This window comes from Somniosus microcephalus, chromosome 3, assembly GCF_052327205.1.
Source record: "Somniosus microcephalus isolate GS21.2 chromosome 3, FLI_Smic_1.0, whole genome shotgun sequence".
NCBI lineage: Eukaryota > Metazoa > Chordata > Chondrichthyes > Squaliformes > Somniosidae > Somniosus > Somniosus microcephalus.
In genome coordinates, this window is record NC_140989.1 from 107019209 (window position 1) to 107030782 (window position 11574).

At 49.0% G+C, this 11574-nt stretch overlaps 1 protein-coding gene across 2 annotated transcripts in view; it reads right to left on the minus strand.

Moving 5' to 3' along the window:
- pde10a (phosphodiesterase 10A) overlaps positions 1–9859 on the minus strand; it is an 899745-nt gene extending 889886 nt beyond the window's left edge. For both annotated transcript variants that reach the window (XM_085981463.1, XM_085981462.1), the window contains exon 1: positions 9608–9859. In XM_085981463.1, the coding sequence (XP_085837589.1) occupies positions 9608–9674 (67 nt within the window). In that variant the 5' untranslated portion in view covers positions 9675–9859. The remainder of the gene's footprint in view (positions 1–9607) is intronic.
- Positions 9860–11574: the final 1715 nt, after the last annotated feature.

An 11574-nucleotide genomic window follows, 5' to 3' on the forward strand; every position in this document is an offset into this window, starting at 1 on the left:
TATCTACAGATGGAGGTTGAAGAGACCTCTAAAAAATCTCACGATAAATACACACAAAGGTCTGTACCAGTACAATCGGCTGGTTTTCGGAGTAGCATCCGCTCCAGCTATCTGGCAAAGAGCTATGGAGCAAGTCCTCCAAGGGATTCCGGGGACTCAATGCTACCTAGACGACATCCTTGTAACGGGAGAAAACGACAACGAGCACCTTGCCAATTTAGAGCAGGTGCTCACTAGGCCGAGAGAACGGGGCCTACGAGCAAATCGCCCCAAGTGCGAATTTTTCCGAAATCAAATATCATATTGTGGCCACATAATAAATAAGGAAGGGTTGCATAAGTCACCTGAAAAAATTGAGGCGGTCATAAAAGCCCCAGCACCTGAAAATGTTTCACAATTAAGGTCGTTCCTGGGATTAATAAATTATCATAAATTTTTACCGAACTTATCAACTCTTCTACACCCTCTTAATGAACTGCTACAAACAGGAGTAATTTGGAAATGGAGCGAAGACTGCAAAAGTGCCTTCCATAAATGCAAAGACTTAATCACATCCAAAGAAGTTTTGGCTCATTACAACCCATCACTGCCAATCAGACTGGCGTGCGATGCATCCCCTTACGGCATAGGAGCAGTATTATCGCATAAATTCCCTGATGGCTTGGAACGGCCGATAGCTTTTGCGTCACGCTCATTGAACTCAGCTGAGCGTAACTATGCCCAAATCGACAGGGAAGCACTCAGCCTGGTATGGGGAGTAAAGAAATTCAACCATTACCTACACGGACAAAAATTTACCTTGTTGACTGACCATCAACCCCTCATCTCCATATTCAACCCTAAAAATGGTGTTCCCATTATGACAGCACAAAGGCTACAGAGGTGGTCCCTTTTTCTAGGGGCACACCAATACAACATAGAATACAAAGGGTCAAAACAGCATGGGAATGCTGACGGTTTATCACGCCTACCGTTGCCAACGGTAGAAGAGGCACCTACAGTAGACCCAATGGAGATGTTCCACTCTACCATAGTGGAATGTCTACCAGTAACAAATTCTGCCATTGAAAGGGAAACGAGAAATGACCCGACTCTTTCACGGGTCTACGATTTAACAGTGAAGGGATGGCCAGCACATGGCGAACCACTGTTGCCAGCATTCTCGCAAAGAAGAGAACAGCTGTCAGTGTGCCGAGGAACCTTGATGTGTGGATCCAGAGTGGTGATTCCACCCAAACTCCAGGATAAAGTGCTAAAGGAGCTTCACGAGGGGCATCTGGGTGGAGTGAAAATGAAGAACCTAGCTAGGGCGTTTGTATGGTGGCCAGGTATCGATGGAGACATCGAAGAAATGACCAAGAGCTGCCTAGGATGCCAGAAGGTCCAAAACGCTCCACCACAAGCCCCTCTACATCCATGGGAGTGGCCCTCATCTCCCTGGCAAAGGGTACACATCGACTTTGCTGGTCCATTTATGGACTCAATGTTCTTAATCGCGGTTGATGCACACTCCAAGTGGCCGGAGGTAATAAAGATGTCCTCCACCACCACGGAAAAAAACATCACAGTATTAAGGACCATATTGGCCAGGAATGGGCTGCCGGAACAGATCTGTTCTGATAATGGACCGCAATTTGTGTCCGAAGAATTCAGAAAGTTCTTAAAAAACAATGGGGTTAAGCACTACACGTCCGCCCCATACCATCCCGCCACCAATGGATTGGCTGAAAGGTTTGTCCAGACCTTCAAGAAGGCCATAAAGGCCATGGGTAATGAAGACATAAAACTTCAGCACAAGGTGGATAACTTCTTATTCGCATACAGGAATGCAACACATATGGTTACCAACCAAACTCCCGCCATGATGTTCTTCAATAGAAACCTAAGATGCCGGCTGGATTTGGTCAAGCCCAACATCAGAAGGGACGTGGAGAACCGGCAGTTTCAAGGCATGAATGAAAGGCCAACTAGAACCTTCCAGATAGGTCAACAAGTTTTGGCCCGGGACTACCGTACCGAGAAATGGCAGCCTGGAACTATCTGCACACGACTAGGACCACTGATGTATACCGTGGACATCGGAGAAAGCATAATAAGGCGCCATGCTGACCAAATCATAAAGTCATCCGAAAAGGGACAACCTACACCGCAACTCTATACATCTAACGATGAAGTAGAGATACCCATATCTACCTCCGATCCGGTGATACTGGAACCCGATGAACCCGACACTGGCATTCAAGCCGAATCAGCCTTGCCAGAAGAACCTACTACACCACCAGAAACTACCCGAGGTGTTATCCAGACCGAGTCAGGAAGCCTCCTGAGAGACTGACTTATAATTAATTAACTACAGCAATGTATATTATTTTGCTTATAACATGTAATTAATAATTACTTAAAATATGATGTACTGGTTAGCTAAAAGGGGAGGAATTGTAGTGTATGTGCCTTTAAGAGCCCCAGGTGTGCTGTGGTGCCGGTGATTGCCACTCAGGCTATATAAGCCTGTGTATTGTGTATATCCGTTAGACCCCCCCCCCCCCCCCAGACTTTGCTTCGTAAATACCTATGAACCAACTCCTGTCTTCGGTGTCTTTATCAACACACGGACACTACAGCTTTGGGGCACCAGCTTAATTTGTGTTGAAATTAAATGTTGCCAATATGATGCACATGACAATCATTACAAAATTGACAGCCTGCTCTTCCTGGCTCTTTCCTTCCCCCAAACCCTGGTTTGAACTTACATCATGGAATATTTTAATGAAAGTTAACCTGTTTATTTTAAAACAAACTAACCTTTGGAAAAATAGCAAATAGGAACTTCAAACTACTGTAGTAGTATTTGCCCACTGGTATCCTATAGCATAATTTCAGGGCTGATGAGAATGTTGTCAATAGATAGAATTTATAAAACTGGAGCAAACTTTCAAGGTCAACCAGATGAGTCTTTCTGGCTTGGGTACGTTTGCCAGCCCTCATAAATCCCCCACCACACAAGTTCAATAGCCTACCGACACTGACTGCCTAGGTTCTCACAAGAAGTTGTCATCTGGATGAGGTACCAATAGACATTGTGAAATCGTATCCTAACAAAGGATCAATGCCTTCAACACTAGAGAAATTCCCACGTATACTGTTCAAAACCCTTGAGGAACTGGCTCCACTCAATTTTGTACAAGTGCTACACTGAAACATAGAAATGCTAGAAATATTACTCTCCGGTTGATGAGGACTTCTTTTAGAATTTGTTAACATTCCTGTTACTACTTTGTTGCATTATGCGACCACTGCAAAGAAAAGCTATCAGCACAAAGAATCTTTAACCTTTGTTAAAATTAAAATATATGTTGACGTAATTGTTAACCTACCAAGCACTGTCTATATTTTCATAGAGTCATAATGGCACAGAAAGAGGCCATTTGGCCCATCAAGTCCATGCCGGCTCTCTGTAGAGCAATCCAGTCAGTCCCATTCCCCCGCTCTATCCCCGTAGCCCTGCAAGTTTATTTCCCTCAAGTGCCTATCCAGTCTCTCCTTGAAAACATTGTCTCCACTTCCACCGGCAGCGAATTCCAGGTCCTCACCAATCGCTACATAAAAAAGTTTTTCCTCACGTCTTCCCTGTATCTCTTGCCAAAACCTTAAATCTGTGTCCCCTAGTCCTTGTACCATCAACTAGTGGGAACAGCCTTTCCCCGTCTAGCCTATCCAAACCCGTCATAATCTTGTACACCTCTATCAAATCACCTCTCAACCTCCTTTGCTCTAATGAAAACAAATCCAGCTTCTCCAACCTGTCCTTGTAGCTAAGATCCCCCATCCCCGGAACCATTCAGGTAAATCTCCTCTGCGCCCTCTCAAGGGCCTTCACATCCTTCCTAGAGTGTGGTAACCAGAACTGGATGCAATACTCCAGTTGTGGCCTAACCAGCCCTTTATAAAGGTTCGGCATAACTTCTCTACTTTTGTAATCAATACCTCAATTTGTGAAGCCCAAGATCCCATATGCTTTGCTAACCACTCTCTCAATATGTCCTGCCACCTTCAGGGACCTATGCACATTAACTCCCAGGTCCCTCTGTCCCTGCACACTCTTCAAAACTGTGCCATTAAGTGTATATTGCCTCTCCCTGTTCCTTCTGCCAAAATGCATCACCTCACACTTCTCTGTATTAAATTCCATCTGCCACTTGTCTGCCCATTCTGCTAGCCTTTCTATGTCCTGTTGCAGTCGATTTGTATCATCATCACTGTTTGCCACATCCCCAAGTTTGGTGTCATCGGCAAACTTAGAAATTCTACTCTGTATTCCAATATCCAGGTCATTTATATATCACAAAAAGCAGTGGCCCCAGCACTGACCCTTGGGGAACACCACTGTCTCCCATCCTCCAGTCTGAAAAACAGCCATTTACCACAACTCGCTGTTTTCTGTCCTTAAGCCAATTCCTTATCCAAGCCGCCACTGACCCACCTATTCCATGAGCCTCAATTTTGTTAACCAGCCTTCTATGTGGTACTTTGTCAAACGCCTTCCTAAAATCCATGTAGACAACATCCATTGCATTCCCTTCAGCAATCCTCCCTGTTACTTCATCAAAAAATTCACTTAGATTAGTCAAACATGATCTGCCTTTTACAAATCCGTGTTGGCTCTCCTTAATTAGCTTAAACCTCTCCAAGTGCCCAATAATTTTTTCCTTGATTAGTTTCTAAAACTTTACCCACCACTGCTGATGTTAAACTGACCAGCCTGTAGTTACTAGAATTGTCCTTATACCCTTTCTTGAACAATGGTGTCACATTTGCCACTTTCCAATCCTCAGGCACCTCCCCCGCATCTAGGGAAGATTGGAAAATTATGGTAAGCCCTTCCGCTATCTCCTCCCCCAATTCCCTTAGCAACCTGGGATGCAAGCCATCTGGGCCAGGCGACTTGTCCACTCTAAGCATACCCAGCCTTTCCAGTACACCCTGTCTATCAATTTTCACCCCTTCCATTGCTTCTATCTTTTCCACTTCTACCGATATTTTGTCAGCATCCACCTCCTTAGTAAACACTGATACAAAGTACTCTGAGTATTCTAGCCTTGCCCTATGCCTCTAAGCATATATCACCTTCTTTGTCCCTAATAGACCCCACCCCGCCTCTTACTACCCGCTTACTGTTTACACGCCGGTAGAAGATTTTTGGGTTCCTTTTATGTTAACCGCCATTCTACTCTCATATTCTCTCTTTGCCAATCTTATTTCATTTTTACATCCCCTCAACTTATTATATTTGGTCTGGTTCTCCCTTGAAGAATTCACCTGACATGCATCATACACCCTCTTTTTTTTGTTTCATCATCTTCTCTATCTCCTCGTCATCCAAGGAGCCCTTGCTTTGGTTCCCTTACCCTTCCCTCTTGTTGGAATGTACCTAGCCTGTACTTGGAACATCTCCTCCTTAAAGATCACCCATTGCTCCATTACAGTTTTTCCTGTCAGTCTTTGGTTCCATTTTACCCTGGCTAGATCCTTTCGCATCCCATTGAAGTTAGCCCTATTCCAGTTTAGAAGTTCCACTCTAGATTGTTCCTTGCTCCTCTCCATTGCTAATCTAAATCTTATGTGATGATGATCACTCGTACCAAAGTGTTCTCCCACAGACACTTGGTCAACCTGGCCCACCTCATTCCCCAGCAATGCCTCCTTCCTAGTTGGGCCAAGAACATATTGGTCAAGGAAATTCTCCTGAACACATTTCAGATATTCCTCCCCCTCCTTTCCCTTTACCCTAGCATATCTCCGATTTCCCTGCAGATTTGCTCCTCTACCTCCCTCTCACTATTTGGAGGCCTATAGAATAACCCCAATAACATGATCATACCCTTTTTGCTCCTCAACTCTAACCAAATGGATTCTGTCCTTGTCCCCTCAAGAACATCCTCCCTTTCCAACACTACAATGTCTTCCTTAATCAGCACTGCCACTCCACCTCCCTTTTTTCCTTCCCTATCTTTTCTGAACACCTTGTACTCTTGAATATTAAGTGCCCAGTCTTCACCGTTTTTAAGCCACGTTTCCGTTATTGCCACGCGGCTAATTGTGCTTGTAGCTCACCAACCTTATTCACCACTCTTTGTGCATTTACGTACATGCATTCTAAACCCATTTTTGAATTTTTCGTAGTCTTTACTAGTCTGCTCCTATCTAATATGGTACTACTTTCACCTCTAGTACTACCTTCTCTAGTACTATCCAATACACTGACTCTTAAGAACCTATATGCTGGTGCCCATCCCCTGCCAAGCTAGTTTAAACCCTCCCAACAGCACTAACTCCCCGCGAAAATATCAAAATCTGTTGAGGTGTAACCCATCCGACTTGTACAGGTCCAACCTCCCCCAGAAATGGTCCCAATGCCTTAGGAATCTAAAGCCCTCCCTCCTGCACCATCTCTCCAGCCACGCATTCATCTGTTCTATCCTCCTATTCCTGTACTCACTAGCACGTGGCACTGGGAGTAATCCGGAGATTACTACCTTTGAGGTCCTGCTTTTTAATCTCTCTTAGCTCCCTATAGTTTGCCTGCAAGACCTCATCCCTCTTTCTGCCTATGTCGTTGGTACCGATATGGACAACGACCTCTGGCTGTTCACCCTCCCCGCTCAGTCATTTTATTGACTTTTTTTGCCAAAGTTATTGCAAATATAAAACACATAGGAAGAGCTCTGACAGGATATAAACAAAGTTTCTGGACTATAGACCTTCCAAAAGAGACCTCCATCAAAACATGAAACACTGAAAACTGGAAACAAATAGAGAGAGCTATACTACTGAAAAACTCAGGTCTCTGTATTAAATACTACTATGTTGACATTTCCATTCCTCATTTTAAAGGCAACGCTTTCACTTCTAAACTTTTTTTTAAAACTTCTCGTTAGTTCACTTATATGAAACTCAGTAAATTAAGGATTTATGACAACCCATGCATAAAGCAAACCCTTTGAATTCAGCTACACCTGGTGCTTTTGGGCACGACATAGCCGAGTCTACAAGCGCTAAAAAAAATTCCGTGAGCTTGTACTGTGCGATATTTATTTCTGATTTTACATCGTTGCCGCCACTATATTTCGTTCCATAAAGATTGAATGGGCCATAAGAGTCGGTGTGTAACACCTCTCCCCATTTCTCTGGGGCCCAACAGACCACCATCAGGGGGAGCGGCGGGGCGACCGCGACCGCGCCCGCCAATTCCTGCCTGATGACAGTGCGGTGGGAGAGGGAGGAGCCGCTGGAGACACGCTCGGGCCGCGGCACCCCCCAGCTGCCTCTCACCTGGAGCCACCCGCCTCCCTTCCCGGGTGCAGCGACACAATCCCCTCGGTTAATATGAAGGCGGTGCTATTTACTGGATATTATTGAGAATAAAAGCTGTTACTAACACCTGTCCGCGTTCTGCGGCGATGCAGGAATCTCAAACGTGTTCTACCGTGCTCAATGTATTGGTAGCGACTGGACGGAAACTGCCGAGGCATGACTGTAAACTCAATGGGATACCGTTAGCATACACCGGCTCCAGGCCCCCCTATAGAGCAAAAACACACAGAAGGAAAGTCTGAGGCCGGCCCGGGGGAAGTAGGGCAGGAGTCCGTCCCGGTATCGCCGCAACTCCGTGTTGGGCGGCTCCCCCGTCACAAAGCCAAGCTCGTCACCCCACCCACCCCATCACAGCCTCCCCCAGCACCCAGATCCCTGACCCTCACCCACTGACCCACAACCACTGACCTTCACCCACAACCCACTGACCCCCCACCCAGGCCCCTGACTCACAACCACTGACCCCCCACCCAGGCCCCAGAACCTCACCTACAACCACTGACCTTAACCCACTGACCCCGACCCCCACCCAGTCCCCTGACCCCGATCCCCACTCAGAACCTCACCCACTGACCCACAACCACTGACCTTCACCCACAACCCACTGACCCCCCACCCAGGCCCCTGACCCCCACCCCCACCCCCACCCAGGCCCCAGAACCTCACCCACAACCACTGACCTTAACCCACCGACCCTGACTCCCACCCAGGCCCCTGACCCCCCACCCAGAACCTCACCCACAACCACTGAACTTCACCCACAACCCACTGACCCCCCCCCCACTACCTCACCCACAACCACTAACCTTCACCCACTGACCCTGACCCCCACCCACTGACCCCCACCCACTGACCCCCACCCAGGCCTCTGACCCCGACCCCCACCCAGCCCAGGCCTCTGACCCCGACCCCCACCCAGCCCAGGCCTCTGACCCCGACCCCCACCCAGCCCAGGCCTCTGACCCCGACCCCCACCCAGCCCAGGCCTCTGACCCCCACCCAGCCCAGGCCTCTGACCCCCACCCAGCCCAGGCCTCTGACCCCGACCCCCACCCAGCCCAGGCCTCTGACCCCCACCCAGCCCAGGCCTCTGACCCCCACCCAGCCCAGGCCTCTGACCCCGACCCCCACCCAGCCCTCTGACCCTCACCCCGCCCAGGCCTCTGACCCCGACCCCCACCCAGCCCAGGCCTCTGACCCCGACCCCCACCCAGCCCAGGCCTCTGACCCCGACCCCCACCCAGCCCAGGCCTCTGACCCCCACCCACTGACCCCCACCCAGGCCTCTGACCCCGACCCCCACCCAGCCCAGGCATCTGACCCCGACCCCCACCCAGCCCAGGCCTCTGACCCCGACCCCCACCCAGCCCAGGCCTCTGACCCCGACCCCCACCCAGCCCAGGCCTCTGACCCCGACCCCCACCCAGCCCAGGCCTCTGACCCCGACCCCCACCCAGCCCAGGCCTCTGACCCCCACCCAGCCCTCTGACCCCCACCCAGCCCAGGCCTCTGACCCCGACCCCCACCCAGCCCAGGCCTCTGACCCCCACCCAGCCCAGGCCTCTGACCCCCACCCAGCCCAGGCCTCTGACCCCGACCCCCACCCAGCCCTCTGACCCTCACCCCGCCCAGGCCTCTGACCCCGACCCCCACCCAGCCCAGGCCTCTGACCCCGACCCCCACCCAGCCCAGGCCTCTGACCCCGACCCCCACCCAGCCCAGGCCTCTGACCCCCACCCACTGACCCCCACCCAGGCCTCTGACCCCGACCCCCACCCAGCCCAGGCATCTGACCCCGACCCCCACCCAGCCCAGGCCTCTGACCCCGACCCCCACCCAGCCCAGGCCTCTGACCCCGACCCCCACCCAGCCCAGGCCTCTGACCCCGACCCCCACCCAGCCCAGGCCTCTGACCCCGACCCCCACACAGCCCAGGCCTCTCACCCACCCCTACCCCATCACTCACCCACCCCTACCCCATCACTCACCCACCCCTACCCCATCACTCACCCACCCCTACCCCATCACTCACCCACCCCTACCCCATCACTCACCCACCCCTACCCTCACACCTCCATACGCTGCCACCCTCCCTCTCCTCACCGCTTCCCCATCCAGGCCCAGCCCTACCCCTTTACAACAAGCAGCCAACTTTGGACGGCTGGACCGTCACCGGGACCCAGTCCCCAAGCCAACGGCTGAGGCAAAATCGCGAGAGGCGGCTGAGGAAACCTACTGCAGCAGAAGAGGCAGTCGGCGAATCTCCGAAAGCTGCCCGAGGAGGAGGCGGGTCTGTCTTCCATGTCTGCCCGGTGCCGGAGGATCCGGGAGAGAACCCGGCTCTACTCTGCCCTGTCCCGCGCTTCGTTTCCCGCTCGCTTTAATTTCGAGGAGTGCTGCCGCTGGGGGAGGAGGAAGGTGCTGGAAGGGCGGATCTGTTACTGAGAGGCGGACAACATCCCCACCCCGGCATGGCTCAGTAATGTTTGCTGCCCGGGAGGGGGAGGGGCGAGGCGGGGGCGGGATGCGAGCAGTTTCTGCCGGTTGGAGACAACCAACGAGGAAGAAGTGACAGGGGAGGGAGCAAAGCCAAATCCCTGCGGTCCCTCACCATCAATGCACCATGCACATAACCTTGCGTATCAAATCGATTGAATTTTTAACTTTATGTGCCCTTCTTCACCAATCTATTTAAAAAATACTTTCCCACGAACGGGTTAACAAAAGCCAGATTTGATAATGGGTGGAAAGCAGCGGTTCGTGCTTTGTTGTTTTCCTTTTTTTAATTTTCAAATAAATTCCTTAACGCAGGTTAAATCACTACAGCGTGTCTTTTCGCTCTCGACGTCAGTTCAAAAGAAAGACGCCCGCTGGCGGAATCAAAATCACATCAGGCACTTCTTATGCAATAAATCAGTAAAATTCACACTAAAAAAAACTTGCAAACACGGGACGATACAGCGATGCACTTTTTTATTTGCATTTATCAATTTTTAGTAATAAATTGTAAATTAAAGGCAGTTCTTAAATATATGTCGGGCGTCAGTGAGGGACTCTGAGATACTGGATTTTAAGCTTGCAACAGCCGGTCCATAAGGTTGCTCCAATTACTCTTCGTTCCTTTTTCTGGTCCTTTGCAAAGCATGGCTTTTTCTGAAAGTGTTGCAGTGTGATCAGATCGTGCAATGTACAGAATGCGACAAACACGTACAATACAAAGTCAGGAAATAAATAAATAATGTATTTATCTAAGCTGCTCACATTATAGAACGTGCGGAGGGAAAAAGAAAACAGGCGTGTCCAGGTATACATAAACATCATGACTCATCAATTTACACACAACACACGAGCACAGGGCAGGCAGGCTGGCAGCCAACCTCAAGCTGTGTTAGTAAACGTTGAATAAGGTTTCAAAGCTCTGCTGTGACAGGCGCGAAGGTTTTGAGTTCACTCAAACACGCAATATGCCAGACTGAGATTGGGTGCACTGAGAATTTCAAGTTAATGATCCCATTTTATTAAAAATGTTCCGAAATTCAATCCCTTAATTTCAATGTTTTAATATTGATTCTCGTGATTTCATTTGATGTACAGGCCCAACTGATGTAAGAATAATAGCGTTCGATTCAAATGCAGTCAAAATGATAAAGATTTTTTCCAAAAGTTGTATCAATAGTCTTTTAGTAATGTCCTTTAATCCAACACTGGTATGCATTTTCGATCCCAGATTTTTGTATCACAAAAAACGAATCCCAAGGGATAACATGCACTCGTAAAATTCTTACTATCCTTTAGTTTTGGTAAAAGATAATTAGACCGTAGGGCATTGTATTATTAACACGCCCGGTATTTTTTTAATACATAGCTTGTGTCTACATAAAGCAATTAACTGCGTTGTAATTCATTTTACTGTGGCAGAAGAAACGCGGAGTCTCACTGTGTATTGTATTCTGGGAGAGGCTATACAAGGGATTTCCTGCAGATGTGCTATTTACGTTTTGCTGACGTCTGTTGGGCCCCACACAGTCTCTATTATGGCTTTAACTGCCTTTGGAGTCTATGCCCTGTCGTGTGGAAAAATAATAGACAAAGAGCCTCTGGAACAATAGGGAACAGTGTCCATTATCAAAAGATGTGAAAGTAAGAACATGCTGTCCTGCGTACACTCAAGTTTTAAACTAGTTAAAGCCAATCATTAGTCAT